This window comes from Branchiostoma belcheri, unplaced genomic scaffold (assembly GCF_001625305.1).
Source record: "Branchiostoma belcheri isolate BF01 breed outbred unplaced genomic scaffold, Haploidv18h27 scaffold69, whole genome shotgun sequence".
Classification (NCBI taxonomy): Eukaryota; Metazoa; Chordata; class Leptocardii; order Amphioxiformes; family Branchiostomatidae; genus Branchiostoma; species Branchiostoma belcheri.
Window position 1 is genome coordinate 1,349,182 of NW_017804342.1, and position 26,611 is coordinate 1,375,792.

The 26,611-nt window shown below is 39.9% G+C and overlaps 2 protein-coding genes across 4 annotated transcripts in view; one reads left to right on the forward strand and one right to left on the reverse strand.

Moving 5' to 3' along the window:
- Positions 1–2,844: 2,844 nt before the first annotated feature.
- Positions 2,845–26,611, reverse strand: part of LOC109484134 (prolyl 3-hydroxylase 2-like) — a 47,059-nt gene continuing 23,292 nt past the window's right edge. The window contains exons 8-15 of one of the 3 annotated variants that reach the window (XM_019787353.1): positions 12,927–13,141; positions 8,712–8,853; positions 8,115–8,269; positions 7,573–7,665; positions 6,134–6,284; positions 5,000–5,114; positions 4,159–4,231; positions 2,845–3,782 (exon numbers count right to left, since the gene is read on the reverse strand). In XM_019787353.1, the coding sequence (XP_019642912.1) occupies positions 3,555–3,782; positions 4,159–4,231; positions 5,000–5,114; positions 6,134–6,284; positions 7,573–7,665; positions 8,115–8,269; positions 8,712–8,853; positions 12,927–13,141 (1,172 nt within the window). In that variant the 3' untranslated portion in view covers positions 2,845–3,554. Of the gene's footprint in view, positions 3,783–4,158; positions 4,232–4,999; positions 5,115–6,133; positions 6,285–7,152; positions 7,252–7,572; positions 7,666–8,114; positions 8,270–8,711; positions 8,854–12,926; positions 13,142–26,611 lie in introns of all 3 variants that reach the window. The other 2 variants (XM_019787355.1, XM_019787354.1) reach the window with 2 other exon arrangements.
- On the forward strand, positions 18,842–26,452 carry LOC109484149 (angiopoietin-related protein 7-like). Its single transcript, XM_019787375.1, has 5 exons — positions 18,842–19,957; positions 24,174–24,286; positions 24,682–24,757; positions 25,129–25,240; positions 25,744–26,452. Exons 1-5 carry the CDS (start codon positions 19,757–19,759, stop codon positions 26,433–26,435), a joined length of 1,194 nt encoding a protein of 397 aa, XP_019642934.1. The 5' UTR covers positions 18,842–19,756; the 3' UTR covers positions 26,436–26,452.

Below are 26,611 nucleotides of genomic sequence, written 5' to 3' on the forward strand. Positions count from 1 at the left end.
CCAGTCCCTTGAGTGACCACTATAGGCAGGTTTGACTGTATTGCATTCTCAACAACTTCCTGTAATATACAGGGAGCAAAAATTTATGAGGGGTACTCAATAGCAATATTTGTTCATTTCCTGGGGGCAGAAATAGTAGAATTTGTTGATGGTCCAAGCTCAATTTCAAGGGCAAGAAAATATTGCCACCTAACTTCCTTTAATAACAACAGTAGGTGTGAGGGATTTACCACCTGCAAGAGGAATCCTTCATTGGACCAGGCAAAAACCATATTGCAACAAAAGATTTAGTTGATTGATTCATTCAAAATTGACCAAATTGAACTACATGTACAATGTATGGTGACAGGAGTCTAAATTCCTCCTGCTATAAAAATGCAACATGATGTAAACCAACACTAGTTACCATGGTGATGGACATCTGGTTCAGGTCACTAACCTTATTTCTTTGAAGAATCTGAGCAAAAACTATGTTTTCCTTCGGTAAACATAACTACAGAAACAAGCAAACGCTCACTGTCTGACGAAATAGAAACGAACCCCCCATACATTGTACACAATAAATCAAGAAGCAAAATAACTTGCACCAAATCCCCCACATAGTTATTGTATTGACTCACCCCAGTCCATATGGAAAACTTGATAAAATCTGCAAGCCGGAAGCAGTAATAACTACAGGTAAGCCTTACAACGATAAGAACAAAGTCTGTAGTTACGACTACCTCCAGCAATTATGAACAGGATTTGTTGGGTCATTAAAAGTTCAAACAAATATTGCCTCAGGTAAGAGTAACATGTACATGTGTGTGGATAAGGCCACAAACTAATCTGTAAGGACATTCCTTGGGGAGCAAGGCATTATCAAATTGGCCACCAGTTACCGTTAGAATTAAGTCAAGATCATTAATGTGTGCATCATCTATATGCATGAACTAAACTTTGAGTCAGAACTTGAGCATGTATTTCCTCTGGTACAGGATTACTACCTTATATGGTGTATCAATCTTCTACAGGCTTTATTCATGGTTGACTGTTGAGATTATAAGACATTAACTTACAACAATAATCATTAAGGAGCTCCATATTTCATGGAGTTATCCTTTAAATACTTTGTAATATGTAGCATGAAATATTTTTGGTACTTACAGCATTAATGAAAAGGAGAAAAAATCTTAAAATTGCCAAAAATGATTCTGCATGCCACCCCTAACTAGTATCTGAAATGGAACAGTCCTTTATATTTGAGTGAATTTGACCTAAGATTGGACATCAGTCACAACATATGATTCATACTTATCTGGCATGTACTTCGATTTTTATTAAGAGACTATAACAAATGTAAGGTAATCCTTACTCTTTCCCCTTCCTTGATATTATTTTCCACTTTTAGTGAATAAATTTTCCTGCTCTTTTATTTTTGTCAACTTTTTATTGACCGACAGACCCAGCCGAGTATGGTAGGGATTACAGCGTAGGCAATAAAATCCATCTCTGTCAGTGGATTATAGAATTCCTGTCAACTCTTGAAGTCTCCTGGATCTTAGTTCTTACTCAGGTCAGGTCATGCCTACAGGCTATCTGACCTGTTTGGAGACTAGTTTGTAAGATAAAACAAGTTATCAACGGTTACCTAGAATCAAGTCATTTTAAGTCATACCTTGGAGCATTGTGTAGTAGTAAAACTTGTTGGCCTTGTATATGTAGACTAGCACAAACATTTGTAGGGTAAGTTATCAACCCTGTGTTATCGACTCAGTATTGTCAATATCAACCCATGAATTGCGTTGTTTGAAAGTCATACCTTGGAACAACTGTCATAAAACTTGTTGGCCTCCAGAGTACATGCCTTGTACATGTACATGGAGACAAGCACATACATTGTAAGGTAAGTTATCAACCCAGTATTATCAATATCAATCCAGGATCAATATGTTTTAAAGTCATACCTTAACCCTTGGAACTATTATACAGTGCAACTTCTATGTTGGCCGCCATGGTACTTGACCTGTATGATACATACATGATACAGTTCTAAAACAAGATCAACAGAGTGTTATCAACCCAGTGTTATCAACCCATGTACAGGATTTTATGCTGTCTGACCAATACAGAATCTGATGCAGCCTCATGCTCACGATATCCTGACAGTTTGATCTACCTCAGTATTACCCTCAAATAGAACACCACCAGTCAAACCTGTTGGTTAGATTGTGATGGCTGGGATCGAACCCACAACCCCTGGGCGCCAGCTTACAATACGACACTCCTACTGAATCGGCTAAAAGGTCTAGACCCATCGGCCGGGTCAGTTGGTAGCTCCTATGCCCCCCCCCCCCATGCACACTGTTACAAAAAGTAAGTATTTTCCAACTCTGAGGAAATAAGTAACTAGTACAAGGCAAGCTAGTCCTGATTAATAACAGTCCAAGTGTGAATGACTTTTGCAGATTGACCATCACAAAGGGCTGAAAGTCTCTCAGTCCTGAATTTCCCCTGGGTGTCTGCTGGCTTTCATCCATCCTGAGCTACAGTCTGGACTTCAAGACCAAGTTGAACATCATCCATCAACATGCCAATGTTATACTGTTGTAAAGTTTAAACTTTGTTCCAACACAGCAGTAACACTCACCAGGAAGTTTCTGCTACAGATTCTACTAAGTAAAAACACAGAGGATCTTTTATTTGAATGGCAACATCAGCCAAAGTGCTTAGGAAAGTGAAGTGACCCGCATTTTTAATTTCAGTAAAGAATATCTGGGAAGAATTTTAAGAATAGAAAACATCATTATACTAAATCTGGGCAGTTCTAAAAAACATTATGACAAGCGACTCAAAATAAAGACTGTCACAGCAAAGTGTTGAGAAACTGTATACTGACTGAAAAAAATTATACATTTTGTATCACAATAGAAGCTGCTTTCGAGGTCAATTTGTGGCTACCTGGTCTGTACTCATGAAAACATGATTACATTAAATACTATGATAATCATTATATAATGGAGAAAAAAGGAACACTTCTTTGTAAAATTCTTTATAAAGTGCTTCATATACAAATGCAACACACAGGATAAACAGTACTGCATATGTCACTTCTTATACAAATAGAATTATATAATAGATAAAATCACCATATACAGGGATGACTTTATGATACAATAAAAGCTTTGTATTATTTACAGACAAATTTCCTATAGAAATATAATATATATTGCTGTTAAATGGTTGATAGTCAAGATATAGATTAGTCACTGTGGTAGTGCAGGAAAGATTGTATATTTCTTTGTTCTCTCTATGCCTAAAATTAACATTGATGTAGGAAAATATAGGCCCAAGCCATCCATACTGCATTTACATGTACCTGAATCTAGGCATGTTTGGGAAATAAAATTTAAAAGAAAAACTCTTTCCAAGTAAAGGAAATAGTACTGGACCAGCTGCATATTTTTATAAAAAAAAAAGAGGCATTAGGTCAATATATATACAACTTTGTGACACATCCATAACAATATTGGAATGTAGGACTTTTCAAATATAATTTTCCTATGTTCCAATGGCTATAATTCTTCCTTTGGTTTGTCCTTGCTTGCCTTCGTCCTGTGTTTTTTGAGGGTCTGTAGAATTTTCCTGGCCTGGTAGTGTTCCACCTCGTTGTAACGTTCATCTAGAGTGTACCACATGGCCAGGGCACACCTCCTACCCTTCACCACTGCCTTCACGCCATGTAGATTCTCCTCACCAGCAGAGAACCCCACCAGCCTGCCACACTTAGGCTTTACACTTGACTGTGGGTAGGGAGACATAGAAGTTGGTCAACATCAGTAATAATCCTAGCTATATCAATATACAAAAACATCAGACTGAGTCCTTTATGCTAAATATTATTAATTCATGCTTCTTAAACAGTTAAAGAAGGTTTTCCCATGCTAGTTTGATGTTTTGGTCATTCATTTTGAGTCATTATAGCCCACAAAGGTCTGACTGTTTGCACTTAGAAAGTAACCAGTTTATGTAACAATAAAGCTGATATCCAAGCAGATGTATGGTGGCAAAAACGTTGAAGATATAACTGGCCATCCAAAGAAAGTCCTCAGCCGCCCTAGATACACATAATGCTTTTGCCGCCAGACATCTGCTTGGAGATTACAGTAAATCTCCCACCTGTACAGACTCATTTGCATGTGTAAAGATGAACTCTCCTCCCTTGAACCCCTCATTCAGATACAGGATTGCACTGGAGAAGGAACAGATCAAGGTTACTAACTAAACCAATACAGAAACATTGCACTATCATCACAATGATTAAGGTCCCATAGCCTTTGAGGCTATAGAGGCAGTGGGTTGTTGATCCTCACATATGTTTACGGCACAGTACTGGAAGTTGGAGCCAGTATCCTTCTGCTGCCTTTTACCTCCCCAACTGTACTTATGAACTACCAATTTTACACCTGTGTGGAGTGAGGAAACATAACAAAGTTGTAAAAAGCTTAACAGCATATATATTATAACAATAACTGGTACTGGTGTGTTGCGCCTAAAAAGGTGGTTTACCAGTTATGCGAAACAAACAATAATCTTTTAAAAGTAAAACACCATTGGATGGAGCATTTCTTACATGAAATAATATTATGGTTACAGTTACCAGTCTGCTAGTCTGGTTACCAGACCTAGTTTAACTGCCAAATCTCTTTTGTGCAGACAGGAAGAAAGAGACTCTGCAGCTGTAGGACTGGTAACCTGGCTAAACCCAGCACGTCGGCAGAACGTACAGCACCTGCGCGAAACCCGTAATGTATTGTACATAGCACTTTGGCAGAACGTCTCATATAAGGTTGTATTCGCTCATATAAGGTAAGCATTTCGACAGTAGTTTCCAAATGTTGTGCCGGAAAAATATCTTCTGCAACAGTCAAAATTCTGATGCAACGTTGACCAAAAATCCAACGAAAAACGCGAAAATGCAGGCGCAGTACGTTCTGCCGACGTGCTGCTAAACCCCTACCTCCAGTCTCTCCAGGTGAAAGCCGGCAGTTTTTTAGGACAGGACCCATCGGGGAGAAGATGGCAGTTGTCTGCATGGATGGGGTGACTCAGGTCTGTCCTGTCATCTGTCGAGTCTGGAAAAGAGATAGAAAAATGTACATAAAAATGCCAATATCTTATGATGGGAAATTTCCATGAAGCATTTAGTGTACCATTTGTTCATGCCATTTTATAGGGGCATACCAAAATGATGAATAATGATGATTCTGTACTGTTTCTCTATTGATTTACAGATAATTCTATCATCTATGCCCTGACCCTAACCTTAAGCATCATCTTCAGCAATCTTTCACTTAAGTGACCTACATTTAAATGCTGACCCAAATGCTGCATCTTAATGCTAACCCTAATGTACCCTTAATAGTTATATTAAGCTATAACTGTAAGTGCCTTATTTCTAACCCTATCATGATATCTAGCCTTTCATCTTAGATTCATTTTTAGATTAAGGTGGCAAAAACGCTAGGGTATTTGGTTCTGGGTTTGAATCCGTAGCAGACACTGAACACCTATTTCCTCACTTCACTTGCCAATGCTACAAGTGAGAACCTAAGTATAAACCTTGGTTAGGGACATCCTCTTGAATAGGTCCCTGTTGGAGGAAAGCCTGGATACCTCAAGCATGCTAAAGATCCCAATTATCAATATGAGTAGGGGTGAGTGGATCAAACCTCACTAACCCTAAGCATCACCCTAATCCTCAGCAATCTTTAACTTAAGTGACCTACATTAAATCATAAATGCTGACCCAAAAGCATCTTAATGCTAACCCTAATGTACTCTTAAGGTAAGCTTTAATACATCTTTTAGAAACATCTTTTACATTAAGGTGGCAAGGTTGTCTTTTTGGTTAGGGATTTTGGTTCTGGGTTTGAATCCATAGCAGGCACTAAACACCTACATGTATATTTCCTCACTTTGCTTGTTACAAGTAGTCTGTACCAGTCTTAGCAATTAAATATAAACTTCACTATGGGACATCCTGTTAGATAGGACGTAAAGTTGGAGGCCCCATGTTTGAGGAGAGCCACACGGTGGTCTACCAATCATGCAAAACAAACAAACAAACAAACAAACATGACTGTGTACTCACAAGGCTCGGCTGTCCTACAGACCAGGTGTGTGTAGGTGAAGAACAGCTGATGCTTCATGTGGAAGTACCCGTGTACGTACCGCCGTGCCTTGTTACTCAGGTTCAGGTACATCTCAGCATGGTCCACAGACACCAGACCTCTCTTCGCAAGCTGGAACAAATATTATACAGGGTTCTTGTAAGACATGATATGAACAGTACACATTGCAGTTATGTTAAGACTATATATATATTAGATATATATTAGGGGATAATACTGTTTAGTTCCTGTTAGTTATTTGATTCTATTGACTACATACTGTAGTATTAGGAAGTTTGAGAGAAGGATCCCATTAAAAGAATCTTTAAATTTGGCACTGATTCATATTTTTTAGAAAGTTTTGTAAATAAAGATAATGAAATGAGTCCATCTTTTACTTTATTAACAATGCTTTGTGCATAGTAATTACATTTGTATAAAGTAACACAGACAAGCTGTGCAAGAAGATGTCAGTCTATAGACAATGATGTTAATGATGTAACAGGATATAATACAATCAGCATCAGGAATGGTGTTAAGGCAACATTGGGCCACAAAAACTTTTTTTATGGATGAAATCCTCTGGATACCCCCAAAAATTTTTCAGTGATTTCTCAATTTAAAGCAACTTGATTATACAATCAGAAGTTGCCTGATTTGTTTTATTTTTTGCCAAAAAAATTTAATCCAAAAATGTGCAGATGTTATCCATAAGCTCAAGTTTGTGTGGCCTAAAGCTATAAGCAGCAAAATAAAAACATTACATGAAGCAGCATAAATACACTGTAAATAAGAGGAACAAAACCTGACAGCCCATACACAACTGTGGCATTGGACCTTGAACACCCACCGCAGATCACATCAACAGACTGGTGCTATGGTTACAGATGTTGCCATAGCAACAGATGTTGCCATAACAACAGACAGGTGCCATGGGAACAGATGGGTGCCATAGCAACAGACGGGTGCCATAGCAACAGGAGCCTCTTGAATTACCTACCTCCACAGCTTTCAGTACGGTCAGGCCCTCAAACCTTTCGTAGACCGTGTGCGCGTGGGCACCACGGCCTTTGTACCCGTCTCCGTCCCTAGCCCCTATCTACGGGAACACATGGGAAGGGTTAGTATGGAGGGGACACAGGATATGTTAGATCATTGGCTTAAAAAACCAGGCCCTTAAATAACTGGCTGCTGAGTGATGACCTTCAAAACATATTTGACAGATTTCTCAAGGTTATAGATGAATTCTATTTCACGTTGGCAAATCAATGTGGTGGTGAGAGCCAAAAACAATCGAGAAAAATCTGTCACACAGCTCTTCATTGGTCTAGTCAAGGTTATGGCTTGAGTACAAGGTCAAGGTTTCATCAGCCAGCAGTTGAGGACAGGGTTTGTTCCTAACGCCCCCCTCCCCACAAACCTCTGCGGCTTGTAGCACTGTGAGTCCGTCGAACCTCTCGAACTCTGTGTGCACGTGTTTGTCGCCCTCGTATCCGTTCCCCTCCGTGCCTCCCTGGAAAATGGCGGACACACACATGTTCTGTCATAGGGTCAAAGGTTACTGTAGCCTGGCTGAATCAAGCTGGCTCTGCTGCTTGCTTCCCATTTGTGTGCCATGCATGTGGCTGGTATAAATGCACATGTACATTATTAGGTCATTAATTCACAGAAATTGCTTCTTAAGCACTGAAGCAAGAACAAAAGCTGGTGTGTTACGCCGAAAGGCGGTTATACTGGCTATACAGATACAGATACAGAAATTCTAAGTAAGAGGGTACTGCCCTCTAAATTTTTAAAATGAATTAGGTATCTATTTTTTCACTCACACGGCAACTCTATTACTATAATATTATCATCATTATGTGGAGATTTTATAGTGATTTTACAGTTGTATATCAATTGCAAGTACAAGGCACAACGATTCTCATTAACACTTAAAAATACTATAATTAAAGTATTTGCCTTGGCTAGATGGGATAACATCTTGCACTCCTCCTCCGATGCTATCCCGTCTGCGACCATGCGTTTGGGACCCTTCAGGTCCCGCGGTCCCTTCACCACCGTCACCCCCGGCATGTTGTAACCGTACCGCACATCTTTGGTCACACGCGGCTGGGCTGAAAAAGAAAAAAAAAACGTGTTGGAAATGTCATTAACTGTAAATAGTAAGTACAGCCTAGAACCCAGGCTACTGCCAAGGCCGACAGAGCCCAGCACCGGTAAAATTCAAACTTGCATAGCCTCCAGGCCCTAACTTAGTCTAAGAGTCAGCCTTCTTAGGACATTTTTTTTTCGAAAAGCACCTAAGTTCTCGGTACTCAGTAACAGTCAGTTCCTTATGTGCTTAGCCTGAGGAATCTGCTGAAGAGGCTGAGGACCAGTTATCTTCAAGTAGATCTTTTGGTGCCTCCAAGATGGTATCATTGGCAAGGCAGTATCCAATACTCTACGTGATGGCTGGCAAAAGTACCAGTACAAAGAAAGAAAGCCTGATAAAAATGCCTGAAATACATCAAAACTAAGCTGAAGCTTGGAGAGTAAATAACATACAAATCTTACCTTCCTCCTCCCCATCTTCAAGAATCTCCTTTTCATATTCTTCATCTTTTTCTTCCTCTTCCTCCTCTTCATTAGGCCTGGGTGGGGAGGCATTGGGCTCATCCTGGTACCAGGCATTGCCATGGAGGCCTTCAATGACGTACTGGAAGACACATAACATCAAATAGTCAGAGAAGGCCTCATAATCTGTATTCAGTATATGTTGGACATGAGCTAACAATTGATTGTTCCATACAGTTCCAGTTTTTCTGAGCTAAAGCTTTGACCCAACTGCGGATATAACTGTGCTTAGAAAATTTCAGATACTAACGAAAACCAACGACATTATATTGATGGAAGGAAAGTTCAGCACCAAGGACAGTACCATGGTGTCAGCAACTGATTGTTCTGCACAATTACACTTTCTTCCTAACCACTGACCCAACTGTGGATATAAAGCTGCACTCAGAAAAATTTAGATACTATTGGAACCAAGCAGATTCAGCACCAAGGACAGGGCCACAGTGGAGGGGTTAAACACAATGTATAACAAAAACTGCCAAGAAGATGTCAAGATTTACAGGTAGTTTCTAACCTTTTGGCAGTTACTGACCCATATACAAACCCCACACTTCCACATCAATAACATAACATAAATGTATTCCTTCTGCATATTCTGATCATAAAAGTTTGATGGAAATGGCGACCAAGTCATAACAAGACCAAGTGATAGATCTCATATATTGACAGTAAGATCGCATTACTCTGACCAAAACTCAATAATGCACCCTCCCCACTTATGAGCCTCCTGATGCAGATATTAATGGATCTCCCTGACTTAGATGAGAGTGACCTTTTAAAAGGCACGATCAAGTTGCATCTGGTCAAGCGAATGGTAGGCCAGGGAGGTTGGGGAACTCTGTGGTCATGAAGTTGTTAATCAACTGGCTTCCTGGATGGACCTTTTTAAACTTTCTCCCTGTGCTGGTCAACCCATAATCAATACAAATCCTGAGTGCTAGAAGGCTACTACTCTCCAAGCCTTTAGCCTTCTGATTATTTTCGACGTGTTAGCAGGTGTTTTTATCGTACTGGTATCTTTTTTTTGTACCAGACAAATGGGCGGCAAGTGAATATTGAACTGCCAATGATACCCTGTCTTGTCAATTATTTAATTTGATTTTGATATTGTCTTGCAGCCACCAAAAGATCTGCTTGGAGATTTAGATTTAGTGGTCAAGTGAATGGTAGGCCGGGGAGGTTGGGACTACTCTGTGGGGAAACTTGTGAACTGTGCGGTCATCAAGTTGTTAATCAACTGGCTTCCTGGAGGGCACAGGCCTTTTGAGACCTCCTCTCTCCTGGTTAACTTGTGATCAATATGAATTCTGAGTGCCAAAAGGCTACTTTAACAGGGTGAACTTTATGACTTAGGCAGAAATTTAGGATCAATTGTGGTGATTATAGAGAAAAATTGGCGCATTTCTTTTACAGCGAATGTGGGAAATTACAGCGAATGTGGGAAATTACAGAGAATGTGGGAAATTACAGCAAATGAATTACAGTGAATGTGGGAAACTACATTTTAGGCCACACCAATCGTTGGTTCTTCGATTGGCCTTCTTGCTAATATGCCACTGAGAACTGAAGCATTCGAGAACCAAGAAAATGAATTGATGCAGCCTTATCCATACTTTTTCCACAACACCACAGATGTGACTGCAATTTTCTTGTCAAAGTTTCTACTAGTAGACATTCCCAGGATGTTTTAACTTGCCATTGGGAATGCGTCTTTCCTTCAGGTCATATCCATTTGTAACTAACATACATACCTGGACCAATAAACTTCAAAAGAAAAACAACGTTCTTTTCCTCCAAGGCACTCGCTCCCCAAACCTCAGGTGATTTGCAAGGTGGAAGATTAATTGCGAGGTAAAGATTAAAGTCGTCCTAATTCTTCTCCCAAATGCAAGTTGCCCAAATTTGGTGCTGAACCCCAGGCAAACTGCAGGAGTCTGAAGACCTAAATCCACCTGCCATCCCAAAGGTCAATTAGTTGATGACCCCCTGACCATAAATTTCAGGAGCCAAGGACATTAACCCAAATAAATTCTTACCCATTCTCCTTAAGTTTTTGTGAGGGAACATTTGTTGTGGTTTTCGTGACAGCGGGAAATATACTGTGCTAGAAAACCAAGGACTTACCAAGCTTTTGCAAGGGTACATTTGTTGTGGTTTTCATGAAAGCAGGAAAAATACTTCCAGTGGTTTTTGCAGTGACCTTTCTACAACAATTTTCATGACACTGCAAATACACATTTCCAAATACTACATACTTTACAGAATTGTTCAAAGCACACTCTTCAAACACCACAAAATGTCCCTTTCCCCTACTAGTGCAAAATTATGTCCGGGTGTAAAAATAAAATCACAATTTGTAAAAATCTGGCCAACAACATGTCAAGATTCCTTCTTCAGCTTCCTTTCCCTGGCAGGCATATGAAGACTGAAGGAAACCCTGGCCTTTAATCTGACTGGAGGTCTGTCATGGTTAGTTCAGCTGGCCTCTGTGTGCCCTGTGACAAAAGCCCACAGGCTTGTGAGAGACGAATGGGCCAACATTACCAGCAGCGACTTCAAAAATGGAAAAATATTGATCTGCCCTTGCTTATCTGAGACTTGCAGCGAGTTCTGCTTTGGAGTGTGGGTGGGCTAATGCTTCTCATACATCTTCAAGTTCATATCTCACTGTTGTCTGTGGACAATTTTTCATGACTTGTACTGTAGGGTGGCTCACCTGTAGCAAAAGCTATTTATAGCTGTTGTACATCATAAAAGCCAGCCTTTTTATGCAATAAATTTAGTTTAAAGAAGTTCTAGTTTGACTTGTGGGTGTGCTAATAGTTCAGTTCAGTTTCAGTTTTTATTCGCACTTTAAAACAAAATGTAACAATACAGATACAAAAAGAATATAAATGAAATGTAACAGTGCAGGGAGGCCGGAAGCATAAAATGCTTATGAGGAGGCCTCCCTTCATAACTTAATTAACAATTCAAATAAATCGGATAAATAAGAAATAACTTACTAGGTAACGGGTAAATGAAACAAAACAATAAAATACAATACGATACAATACTATCTACAATAATGAAAAGTAGTAATGAAAAGTAGTAAACAAGGAAAATTAAACAAAATTTAAGAATGTGTGGGGTTATTTATGAAAGTTGCTTTAGTATGATTTTTGAAAATGGTGACTTCAATACATCTCCAATTTCATATCTCACTGTTGTCTGCACAAGATTTTTCATTCCTTGTCCTGAGGCGAACACTATTTATAGCTGTTGAACATCATAAAAGCCAGCCTATTTATATGATGAATATAAGGATTCTAGTTTGATATGTGGAGATATCCAATGTAATACTTCAATACATCTCCAAGTTCATATCTCACTGTTGTCCACAGGCGATTTTTCAAATCTTGCCCTGTAGCAAAAGCTACTTATAGCTGTTATACATCATAAAAGTCAGCCTTGTATGCAATGAATATAAAAGATTCTAGTTTGATGTGAAGAGATATCCGATGTAATACTTCAATACATCTCCAAGTTCATATCTCACTGTTATCTGCAGGCGATTTTTAAAATCTTGCCCTGTAGCGAAAGCTACTTATAGCTGTTATACATCATAAAAGTCAACCTTGTATGCAATGAATATAAAGGATTCTAGTTTGATATGTGGAGATATGCATGTAATACTTCAATACATCTCCAGATTCATATCTCACTGCTGTCTTTGGGCAATTTTTCATCCATTGTCGTGTGCCCTAAGCTATTGTACTAAGTTGATATAAGTTTTCATGTGATGGGTATAAAGAAAGTTTTTGCTTTACATGAAGATGATACATTGATACAAGTTCTTACCTCTCTGCTGTCTTTGGGCAATATTTTTGCATTAATCCCATATCCAAAGCTGCATTTAGCTGTGACATATCATAACCTAATTCATCTACCTGTGATGATGTTCAGAATAAGATAAGTCTTGTTTTATGTAGAAAGCAGCTGAAGGCTAAGTACTAAAAAATTTTATAGGAAAGAGGACCTAATCTTTTGATTGCACTTCTCCCATCAAACTGCTTCATGTCTTGAAGCAGTTTCGTTCTAACTCCTATCTCTTCCAAGTAAAGTAGGTTAACTTTTTTTGATCAATCCTGAGTCCTGACCATCAATCTTACTCACCTCATCCCCGAAGTTTTTCTGGATGTCCTGTAGCAGTTTGCGCTCTAACTCCACCACCTCGTACACGGCTGCAGCCTCTGGTCGCACCTCCAGCATGTCCTCACTGGCCCAGGACAGGGAGAGGAAGTAGTCCACGTTCTGGGTCATCATGGGGTCCGTGGGGTAGAAGATCAGGTACGTGGCAGCGTTACGCATCGCGTTGGGCCAGTCTTTCACTGTAGTGGTGAGAAGAGGAAAAACGTCAAAGTACTGCAGGGCTTGAAATCCTTTTTTTCCCCTTCATACCCATACTAGTGCAGGTAACATTGAACATTACCTAGCCCAGACAATTTTTTTCTTTATATACCTGCACCAGACAAATTTAACCTGCATCACTCAGGATTTAGGAAGTGTGGATCAGACTAAAACTGTTCAAGACTTTAATACTGCAGTTTATCATGATCATGCAACCTGTTGGGTCATTATGGATTTAAGTCCGGAATATGCTGTAAAATTATGAATTTTTGGGAGGGGTCTGAATGACACATTCAAACAAATATCTTTCTACCATGATGGTGGCAAATTTTTCTTTACTCAATTCAAGGCATGAAGATTTTTTTTTCAAGCCATTTGCTTTCTCCTTCACAACTTCAGAACATTGATTTGTTATCAGTAATTGTAAAACTTTTCAAAAGTATAAAACTATGATTTATTTTACCCCATTGACCTACTCTACTGCCAGTTCAGAAAGGATAATGTTTAGTTGATGAGAAAAGCTTAGAAGGAGGGCAGTGATAAATGATGGGGTGTACTAATGGGTTTGTTGCTTAATATGATGGGAGGATAACGGGCATCTAAGTAATGCTCAACATTGCCAGTGCTCGAAACACCACATGTATATGCATTCATTGTATAATTAGAGCTGTGCAGGTATTCCTGTTATCTACCTGCACTGGGCCATATACTGGGTTTACATGTTTGCAGGTCAGTGAATATGGATTTTTATTTGCTGCATTGACTGTTACCACTTGATACGTACAAATAATGGCAATGGTTTTTGAAAATATTTTAAAGTAACTATGATCCATACATTTGTACTTGCTAAATCCTGAGTGGTGAAGGTAAAATTTGTCTGGTGCAGTTAATATTCAATGTTACCTGCACCAGTGCAGGCATGCAGAAAAAGGATTTCAAGCCCTGACATGCAGTATCTGTGTAATGCTCAACATTACAGTACAGTCTACCGGTAATACCCAAAATCCTATAAAACTGCATCGTCTGAAATGGCCTCAATAGTCTCTTAAGAGCTGCTTTTAAAGGATAACAAATTTTCGTTAGTTATAGAATTGCCAATAATTCACATCTACGTGTAATCACCAGGAAGACAAGTTTATTTGGATCACCCCATCTCCTCCGAGGAAGGAAGGTTTTCAATATTGGACTTAACAATTTACAAACTGATATTGTACAGCAAACTCTACTGAATTTCTTTTACATAAAATCAATACAGAGAACGATTTTATAATACAATGTTGTCCAGACATAAATATGCCACTGAATCAAATAATATTACATGTATGTAAAACATTTTGCAAAATTAAAAGTGTTAGTTCATCAACTTAAATTCCCCCCATATTAAAACAATTGGTACGCCCCATATGCAATTGTAATAAACAAGTGGGGCGGAAGGGTCCACTGTCATTCCCACTCCAGGGGAGCTTGAGACACGAAGCTCATTGAAGCGCAGGGATGAATGTACATGTAGTTTGGACTGATCCTAGGGAGTACAGGGGCTTTTGTGGATCTGGTAGAAGGGCATACAGTGTACGTGACCAGGCAGATAGACCTTGTAGGTAGATTGGATGGTCTCTGTGACTGATGCGGGTACGCTACTCTCAGACTGACTGACTCACAGAGGGATTCTCTTCTAATCTCTCCAAGAGTTTCCTGAGAATATTGCTTTTTGCTACAACACTTCTCGAGGAAATTGCTTTTTCTCGGCGGCAGTTTCTCAAAGTCAAGACGTCTGTGAAGAAAGGAAGACTTGTTTGTATGCTGAACGTAAGAACGGCAACTCAGCAGAGGTAGGTAAGATTTTTCACCACTGATTTTACAGGTCAAAAAATGCAACTGCACTTTCTGACAGAGGACGAATGCACATATGAATAGGTATTGCTTATTATTATGTCACTTCAAGAATTTTTATACATTACTTTCAACTTGATGTGTTCATATTTCTCCAAAATATTAGGTGGCTCAACCACTGTAATTCGTAAACTACAAGTAACAAAGATGATAGCAAGGCTAACAAAAGAAGGATTTTCAGCAGTCAGCTGACATTAATCTGAGGAAGAGTTGGAAGCAATGTTCTTTAACAAAGGCACAAAAGGATGGGAAATTACCTGAATGTGCACGGCACTGAGGTACCCAGGTATGAATAGGCGATTATCTTTCAGTATTAGAACATTGATTGCAGGAAATTAGAACTTCACATGCTGCATGAGAAAAGAAAGGTTCTCTGTGCTTCTGTAGTAATTGATGTGTCACAGTGACTGTTGTTCTGATGAGAGCAATGAAGGTTTGTGAAACAAGGAAATGAGAAGAGAATCCCTGAGGCCATTCCTAGCTTTGGCAGGAATACCGTACAACAAGAAACTTTCGCAGCATTTACTTTAATACTGTAAATGGGTGGAATTGAACTAAAACTGGATCAAGATCGCTTTCAATTTCCCTTTTTCCATAAACAAAATCCTCTGCATTAAAGAAGAGAAAGCCATTTAGTGCCATTAAACCAAATCCTTTAAACAGTGGAGTACACCAAAATGGTCTCCTGGCCAGAAACAGCCACTCTAGTACAGCGCCTGAGCCGGTAACAGGGTTTTAATTAGGCCAATGGTGCACCCGCTCATCTCAAATGGTCCAGAACAAATACAAGTCATCCGTCATAGGGGTAATGGGTGGGCTCAGATGGAGCCGCGCGGATCATGCTAACTGCCTTATTTGTCCCTCGTTAGGGGAAACCAGTTCGTTACGCATATGTGTGGGATTAATTAGCAGAAGATGCATGGGTTTGTGGAGTGATCGGACCTGTCTCAATTACTGGTGTGCTGATTCTGATGGGAGTAAAAGAGTGGTGGAACACAACTGTGTTGGCTACCACAGTTTTTGCACTGTCATCATTTCACACCATCAGGACCAAAAACTTATTAGAAATAGTCTTGAATAACTTGAACACCTATATTGGGCAAATTATATTAAGATGTATTGTATTTGTAAACTTACTGTTAAAAAATTCATAAAGAATTTTGACTTCCATAAGGACATCTTGGGTGCTCTGAGTTGACAAAAAAACACACGAAAAGTACAGATTATATTCTATTATCATAGCATCATGAACCCTAACACAAAAAGGAACTTCTTGAAATGACATATACAAAGAAATTAACCTCCATCATGCTAAGGTAGCTGTTTGGCAGAAGGGAAAAGGCTCAACTTTTGAGCAATGTTATCGTGGGGCAAGTTCGAAAAAACAAGTCACCCATGAAGTGTATTTTTGAGGAAATTTTACGACCATAAAGCTGTTTTTGCCACACTTGCAGTATTGGGAAACCTGTTAAGTGTACCACGGAGGTCATATAAAGTGCAGCATGTTTTAAACATGGAGTCGATAATTGCCACCAGATTAAAGGCTTCTGTCTTTTCACTTATTTATCGCCGAGTCATTTATAAGGTGGGTAAGGCGTGCACCCAGCAAGGGAAGCCTGATTGAGACTGCTGATCATTAGGCCACACCAATTTAATTTGTTGGTTCTCGGATTTTTTCAGAAAAAATATGAAGCGACAGGGCGAAAAAAAATAAAAATAAAAACAGGTCTAGGCATCCTATTATAGGCTTAAATGCTACAAAATGAGCCATGAAGTCAACACAAAAGGCTGGGTTAAAATTTAAACATTGAATTTTGAACTTTTAATCAAACCACTGCAATGATAGATGGGAAAACTGTAACAACTAGGAAGAAAAAGACTTTCCTCAACTGTTGGGGGCAAAACATGAGCATTTTTCAGTTGATTCAGGACCAGAATCAAATTTTTTTTTTTTTTGCAAATCAGAAAAAAACGAAGAGGCGAATCCGAGAACCAACAAATTAAATTGGTGTGGCCTTAGTAGTGGATACAGGTCCAATGGGATTTCAAGTTGCAGCAAGCAGTAATTGAGCACGTATCACAAAGCAATTGCTACCGTCACTTAAGTCTTGGGAATAAGTATAGGCTGGTTAAAGAGGCAAAACTTGGACTAGGCTTTTAAAGGACTGTTTTATATGTGACAACTAGGGGTGGGTACCGGTTCAATACCTGGTGTCTAGTAAAATGACCTGTTATCCAATGAAGAAGTGAGTGTAACTTGCATTTCGGTCAAATTTTGCATTTCTATAATTTTTGTTTACATGTTTTATTTTCCTGGTTTTGGTACTGAATTGTACACAGTGAATTCACGAAACCATAAAGATGTCTTCATTGTATGACTACTGTACTACAGAATTGTTTCAACTGAAAATTCTAAACATAGCAAAAACCTTCTTTTCCCTCATTCCACAAAATAAAAACACTGTAAAAGTAAATGCATTTACAGTAGTTACACCCTTTTCCAAGAAAACCCCTCGCACAATTTGCCCATCAAATATTCATAGGAAGCAACCAAGCATGTTCTTCATGGTGTTGGTCACATTACTCTGCCTGTCAACCATGTCAAAATCACCACAACGTCAAACTCCAACCGGAGGCATCTGCAATTTCATACCTTGCTGCTTGGGATAAGAGGAAATCCTTTTCCCCTAAAATAGATTATATTTTCTATGCAACTTTCTGAAGTAATATATCAAGTGTCTATGAAGCCTGAAACCTCCAACCCCAAAAGAATGTATAGTTGCAATCAAAGGTAGGTTTTGAGATGCAGAAGATAGTGGAAGTTGCTTCAGTACCAAGAAGATATCCAGGAATTTCTCTTTTTGAAATGCTTTGTTTTCTGTTTCAAACCAAATATGCACAGCTTGGTTCTGATGCACAAAATATGACATTGCTATTGACTTAGAACCAATGATGTGACCATCTTTTTGAAAGGAATTTGCCAATTATAGAAAGAACAGGTCAAAATCCTTGCATCTCACAAGTCTATTTGACTTGTACAGTGAAAAAATAAGAAATTTTCAGCCAAATTGTAGCACTTACACACTTGACATGCACAAAAATTGCAACAAAAAGTAAGCCACATCAGGATCTTACGACGAGATAAATTCCGCAGGGTTTACATCTGAAAATCCAAAAGCAATATGAGAAATGGCATCGAGCAAAACCGAGGAAATTGAATCCCTCCGCTTTATAACTTTACTACCACCCCTGTGGCAGTTACAGTTCTTCAGAGGCATTGATGAAGTCCCATAACAGTTCAGACCTGCGAAATTCAATCTCCTTTCCAATGACTGTTTGTACCCATAGGAAATGGAAAGCAACCCTGCTTTCAGCACCCCGGACAGACCTAGGGTTATACCACATATGTTGGGGCTTCTGCATCATGCGTTTGGACCTAGTCATTGCACAGGAGCTAAAAAAATTCCTTTTTTTAGTTAAAAATAGGCCATAGAATCTGTCTTGGACATAAATTGAAATGCCTCCATTTCCAGATTAGGTCAGATTTGACTATTGTGTACCAAATTTAGTGCTTTTAGAAAAAAGTGAAAAAAATTTCAGACAACTGGAAAGTCTGAATAAGGGAGCAGTTTTTGATCATTTCAGAGAACAAAATACCTTCTTCCATAAAAGCCCCAATAAACTTTCATAGCAGGGATCAGGAACAATCTTGAAATATGCCTGCACCACAATATCCCCAGTTTAGGCTGTCCCAAAAACTGTTTTATCGCTTACGCAAACATCAATATATAGATCATCGCATTGCCTCCTGCAGATAGCAGCAGGTACACTCGCCTCCCCTTCTGTACTCAGTTTGATTGATGTGTTTTTCTACGCAGGCGGAACGCTTCATCGGCGGACGCCACATCGTGACACGCTCCCTAACTGATGAATGAATGGGCTCTGTAATCGTCGGATCACCAGAACAGATCATTATCCCTATTGGAGAACGTTTCAACGCACCGCTCGGCCAAATTGCGACCTGAAGATGAAGAGGACTTCAGTCCAGAAGGCCCTTTGTCTAAACATGTTCCAGTGACTACAATCTGGTGTGCTGAAAAGCACGGTGGCTTTGGCAACAGGGCGGGAAGAACTGTTCCAAGAAATTCAGACGATCTGGTTTTCTACTACTTCGAGAAACAACACTGCAGTGGAAGGAATACAGAAGCAAACTGCATGACAGCGAACGCTGAAATTGGAGTGTGAGAAAGGCATTCAAAGCAGAGTGGGAAAAACTGTACCCAAAAAGTGGACAATCTGCTTCAAGAAACAACATTGCAGCAGAAGGAATACAGAAGCAAACTGTGTGACAGTGATGGGAGTGTGAGAAACTGGAGAGTGGACCCTTCTAGCTGTCTTCAGGTAGTAGGAGTACAGAATCAGCTTGTACTGTGCAGAATTGTCTTGGACTGGACGGCCTATACAAGAGTGAAGAAACAAGGAAAACAGAACCTGTGTGGTCTACAAGGCACATCTTCAGAACACCAGATTCACACAATCAGCTTGTACTTTGTAGTCTTGGACTGGAAGACCATTATCTGCAAACTACAACAGCAGTGTAACAAAACAGAAGGAAAACAAAAGCAGCTTGCGATAGAGTTTACCAAATGGAAAACCAGCATCTATGAGAAAAGCCTTCAGTTGTGGTGAAAGTGTTGGTTGAAAACATGGCAATGTTGTTCGGGGCCAGCATCTTGCTGACCACCCTGACAGTAATGCACTGTCTGCCGTGTGTCACCCCAGCCAGGGTGTCGCTAGAGGATCTCAGGAGGGTCATCAAGGAGGTGAAGAAACTAGAGTCCCGTGCTGACAATAACTCCGTACAGATACAGAAGCTGTTTGACTCTTACACAGGGGACACAAGAAAGGTGGGTCTTATAGCTTGCCTTTGTTTACACACACACACAAAAGATCAAAATATAAAAATGAAAGCTATTTGTTTGTATGTTTGGTTTGTTTGTTTGTTAACTTCGTTGTATTAGGATCTCCACTGTAGTGATACATAAATTTGACACTATTCTTCCTGGAGTCGTTAAAGATTATGATGTAGATCACCATGTGGTTAATATAAGATGGGGGGGGGGGGTCAGGCCTCCATCCGGGTGATTTGTAGTGATTGATGGATATATAAAGAAAACTACTGTACCAAATATCTGGTCTTTGATTTTGAAAAACACTTTCAGTAATAAGTCTGTCAGGACAGCATCACACACAAACACATCATACATTTCTAGCTGCTTTGCTTATAATAACCTCCTCCATGCAAATGTGTCAAATTAAAAACAACTACTAGGTATGTGTATATTTGTATGCAGTGAAAGTACAATACACAAAGCAACTAACACTTCCTCCCCATATCATATATCCCTTTTATTACACATCCGGGGCTTGAGGGTCCAAACCTATAAAAATCTGCTCATAAATGTTCCATGGTTTACAGTGATTGCTCTACCTGAATGGCTGTTTTAAGACTGATGCTGCAATGTACAGGGGAGCAAATCAATTATGATGCTGCTGAAGTTTTTGTCAATAATTTAGCTGCAAAATCAAGTGTTGCTCTGAATATTCACCACATTCATTAGATACACCCAAAATATTTCAAATGCAGCTTCAATTATTGCAGTAACTGTTGTTTTCCTGCAACTTAAAAGTGTGACTATCAAATTTGTATTGATTTGTTCAAGTGTGGTTCAACATGACATTTTCTTGATTTACCCATTGTGAACTGTGTGTGGGGGGGGGGCATTTTGACCTCAAATTTGACCTTTCAGTCTGTGGTTACATCATTTCCTACCATCACTTCGTGTGACTCTACTGTATTCAATTAACTACATGTACAGAGTGACATGGGCGCAAAGAAACAGACAAGCACACCAAAAACAAAAATACAGAGGTAAAGAAATTGATACACTTACTAATAGCTGCTCAGCTTCTGACATACAGTTTTCAGAAGGATTACTTTTTTGTTTCTTTTAATAACTTGAGGGCTTTGCTAGATTATTGATCCTTTGCAGTATTATCATTGTGTTCCTTATCTACACTGCAATAATCATTGGCTTCTCTCCAAAGCCATCGCGATCGACTATGTTACTGATGTTTCAACAGTACATCAAAGCACTTCTGAGCTGTTTTGTGATTCAAAACAGTTGGCACCTCTTATTGATTGGGTTACAAATACCACATAAAGTTGGCAAACGACTGAAGGGCGCCCTAAATTGCTGGTAATTCAGGGGTGATTGGAACTAATGAAAGGTTTTCTTTTGACAAGTGGTGAGAAATATTGGGCTCCTATTCAGTATAAATGAGGCACTTGTCAAAAAGTGCAGAGTCTTAATCAAAAGTACAGGGCCTTTGGGTATTATGATGCGTGGGTACTGAATTGCCTGTGGCACTACGAATTTCATTCAAACTGTAAAATGTCCAACACTAAAACCAGTGCTCTGTCATATGTTGAAGCTAACTTGTTCCTGTGCATCTGACTAGATATACTAGGTCCTGAAAATCTTTTTTCTACTGTTGGCACCTTGCATATACTCTTGGTGCAAAATCCCTTATTTAGTACATAAACCTTAGATTTGTTAGACAAGTATATATGTAATACACATGTATGTGCCTGTTCTCATGACTGAAAGTAGACATTTTCTACAACAGTACCAGATCTTGGCTGTCAGCCTGGCCACACATTTCCTTACAACACCCTTACAGCATGAATTTCATGTTGAGTTGATTGATTTAAAAGGGCTGGGATTGTGTCTGCCAGGTCACATAGTTCTGCCCATACATGCAATTTTCCCCTTGGCTTGTATTCTTGAATTCCCCAATTCTTCCCTGTAAACATGTGTGCATGTGCAAGTGATGAGGTTGGGAAGAACTTCTTCTGGAATGATTGATTTCATCCCTGAGGAATGTACAAAATCTATACTAGTGCTCAAAAAGGGGACGACTGTTTATTTCCACACTCCTAGGCCCCGGAGCCCCTACTTTCTGACAGTCTTAGGGTTGTCGAGCATTGACTGAGTCATTGGAATATAGGGGTGTCGGAATGTTCAAATATAGTGATGTAACTGCTTGAAATGCAATGCCATATACATTGTAATATAGTATCAGATTATTCTACAATCTGCATTTTTGAAAAAAATATTGATTGCAGGCAAAGTCTATATCAAAAAAGAGCCCAACGTTGTTCATGGTAACTTGCACATGAGCCCTACCAAATGAGTCCACTGTCTCTACCTACATATAAGAGTAGAAAATACTTTGAAAATCCTCAATCTTGTACTTAATCTCTGCACCTCGTTTGTTCGTTTTTTAACAATTACTCATGACAAATTTCTTCATTCGAAAAAGAGCTCAGTGTTGTTCATGGTAACCTGCACATAAGCCCTACCAGATGAGTCCACTGTCTTCAAGTTGATGAATGGACCTGGTATCAGAAAGGACTGCAGGCAATGAGGAAGGCTGGCATGACTGATGACTCGCTGTGTGCAGGCGACGTTTCATCTAAAACTCAGGAACAACTATCTATTACCCTGTGTACAAAGCCTTGTCGACGATCAAATCCTTTTTTCCGCATACCTGCACTGCTGCAGGTAACTCAGAAAATTACCTGCACCTGAGACACATTTTACCTGCACCCCTCAGAATTTATTTTATGGGAAGTATGGATCATGCTAAAGTTGTTCAGAAATCATAACCTTTTTTTCTTTTATACTTCATATATAGGTGGTAACAGACAATGCAACAAATAAAATCCACATACATATACACCTATATTATGCATTTGTATATAAGCCCAGTACATGGCCCAGTGCAGGTAGACATCAGAAATACCTGCACTAAGCCGCGCGTGTGTGTGTAGGTGTGTTTGTGTGTGTGTGTTTGTGTGTGTGTGTGTCTGTGTGTGTGTGGTATTTTGAGCCCTGCTTTTTGTGTATCATTCAAAATATATCTGGTCCAAAAGAAGGAGACTTTTCCCCGGTTAAAATCGATAGACACACAGATGTCGTCCATCACATCAAGTTCGCGTGCCGCTGGCTTCAGCCCAAAGCCACGTCACCCTGCTACATCCCTCTTGCTCCCTGGACCCGTTCTGCCCATAAAAACACTTATTTTCCGCTGAGTTGAGACTTAACTTCACGACCCCGGTGTTTGTTGCCAACTCCTGCCGGGCGCGATAAATCTCTCGCACCCCCTCGTGCGATAATAGGTCGATAAACGGCACCTTCTGGGCACGGGATCAGGTGTGAGCCTGCACTCAGCCATGGATCAACTTCCATCACGTATTCATCAACGTCTGGAACGTGTATTTATCAATACACGGTCGTCACCACATCAATAAGCTACAGCCATTCGGACTAAGCCGGGGTAGCCTTGTAACTGTTATCGCAACTAGCAAATGGGCACTTTTACTGCGTGACAACGACAATCTGCCAGTAAAGCATGATTGGCTTGCAGAAAAAGGTCATAAAGACTTCACCGACGTGGTAGAAGTTACAGATCTGTGGCGCGGAGGTCGAGGTTTTGGAGTGAATGCGCAGTTGAGGAAGCAACAATAACTGGTCGTTGCTCCGTGTAATCAGCGTTTCTGCTCAATAAAGCAGGGCCGTAAAATAGTAGTGGCTCAGGATGACTGCTGCATAATTGCACAGTTCTATCCGAGAAGGCAATAAAAAAGGTCATAGCTAGACTCAATGAAAGTCTTTCATACTTACTACTTCTGGCAAGAGGGCTTTGTATTTAGTACCATAGATTGCTTCAAAACAAGATAAACCGAAAACCCCCCTAATGAAGTTTATTGTATTCATCTTGTGTTCACCATTGTCAATGATATGTATACAGGAAATATGTTGTCAATTTACCAGCTAGTAGCTGCCTAGTGTCTGCATTGTTGCAATCTCTAAAAATAAAGAAACAATTTTCATAAAGAAACAATTTTCATAAAGAAAAATAAATTCAGATTACAACTAGACAAAGCATGCAAATGATGATGACTTTGAGATTCTTTCGAGTGATGTGGTATCCTCTAGCAGACCCTTTCAGGAACAAATTATGAATGAATTTTCTGTCAAATTCTATACTTTGCAGAGCCCCTCCATGTCTCCTCAGACTATCCAGAAGGTAGTGAGTCAGAACATCAACCAGAGTAACATCATCAGTGCTCTACAGGACCAGATGGCCACTGACAGGCAGAACTCGAGGTAAGTTCAACACATTCACCCCTACATTACCATGAAAAATCATCTGTGTTTTCCTACTGCAGAATTCCTTAGAATGCAAATGACCATTCACCTACATGTAGGTACAAAAATGTGACTTCAACAATTGGTCAAACTATCCCTGACTTGAATCTGGAATCTGGAATACCATAGAACAGGGTTGTGTGGTCCTCATTGATATACAGATTCTTTCCAAAATAAAATTGTGTTAAACAGTAATTAGCATTATGGGGTACTCAGTAATAAAAAAAAAATCAAAAAGTTGTGTCTACACCATCTTAAACTGGTTAAAATCTTTTGGATTTGTTTTTACTGTTTCTATATCCCCCTTTTTGTTCCAACAGCATCAAACTCACATAATTGTATCCTTTTTCCAGGGATGCACTTGACAAGTTGTCAGTACAGAGCTCTGACCTGGAGAGATATGTGTACGAACAGACACTCCTCATTAAGGTACATACATTTAACTCATAACTAGCATTTTCTATGTCACTGAGCACATAGAAATACTATATAAATAACTGTCATAAATGTGAGAATGCTATATTGGAGTTGACCAGTGTCACCATATGTGGATGTACTGAACTGATGTACTGACACTTACATGTACATGTACAAGTCAGTGACTTTGTCACATTCTACCATTTTTTAGTTCCTTATTAATTAGAGATGATAAGTTCAGTTTCTTCTAGTCATGCTGAAAAGAAGTGACAAAATCTCTACTCTATTCTATCCAGTGGTAGGGTTTGAATTGTCTATGAATATCATTATCATGACATTCTTCGTAATACAGTAACAAGCACAGTCATTGTGTTTGTTCCCAGGACAAGACCCGGAGGCTGGAGACCAGAAACGCCCGCCTGGAGAACACGCTCATGTTCTTACAGCAACGTGTGGAAAACATCAGTGTGAAAAACGAGTTTGGAGACGTGCGGGGTAAGCAGCTTTCTGCAGGTGCTTTCTGAAGGAAAACAAAGCCTCTCCTGGCTGTTGTTTGGTTGATTTGACCTTATCTAATCTTTTTTCAGACTTAACAGGCCAATGTTGCCATTATTGGAATAGCCATTATTTCTGTTATAAGCAATAAAATTATGTTTAATGACAGAAAGACAGATACTGGGTAAAAGTCCTACTATACTATATATTTAAGCAGATGTGATTTCATTATTGTGGACACCAAAGTTCTTTTGTCATACCATATTACCAAATATATGTAACCATATCATTTTATAAGCCATGTAGCACTTGTGGAAGAAATCTTATAATGTATGATTAAGTATTCGCAAAGCATGACACCACACCTACTTTGCTCGTGTCTGTATCTGTATCTGTATAGGCGGTTTAACTTCCCTTCAGCGTAACATACCAGCTTCACAATATCCTTAACCACTATATCCATAATCTTAACTCCCCCTACCAATTGATTTTCTTCCCCATAGATCGAGTAAAAGACTGTTCTTCCCTGTACAAGCGAGGGTACACCCTAAACACAGTCTACATGATACCAGCCTACACCGGCCCCTTCGTAATGTACACCATGCCTTCCTTCAACACGTACTGCGACATGCAAACTGACGGCGGCGGCTGGACGGTCATCCAACGCCGCGTCAACGGCTCCCTCAACTTCGACCGCAACTGGACGGACTACAAGTGGGGCTTCGGCGACAAGTTTGGCGAGTACTGGCTGGGGAACGAGAACATCTACCGCATCACGAACGAGCGGCCGAACAAATTGCGCGTCATGATCGAAGACTGGATGGGGATGAAGGCGTACGCCGAGTACTCCACCTTCTCCATCTCCAGCGAGCGGGACGGCTACAGGCTGTCCCTGGGAGAGTACGCGGGGGGTCTAGCCGGGGATTCCATCAGGAATCAGTACAACAGTCAGAACAACATGGCGTTCAGCACCAAGGACAGGGACAATGATAGTTCCCCGGAGTCCAGCTGTGCACAGCGGCGCCGCGGAGGCTGGTGGTACAGCCAGTGTGGCTGGGCGAGTCTGAACGGACTGTACCGGGTCGGCGGGCAGTACCTGGGCCGCGCTAACGGAATCATCTGGTTCTCGTGGGGCGGGTCGTTCCGTTATTCTATGAAGAAAGTCACCATGATGGTTCGACCAGCTGACTTCTAGGTGCATTGTAGGCCATTAACATAACTCTATAGATCTTGTTATCAAAAACTTTCTTTTTCACATTTCTTCGTCCAACTAATTTTCAATTCAGTGTAACAGTTATTTTCTTAGAATTAGTCTTTAGAATTTTAGAGAAATGTATGATTGTCTGTTCAGTGTCAGTTGAACATTGTGAT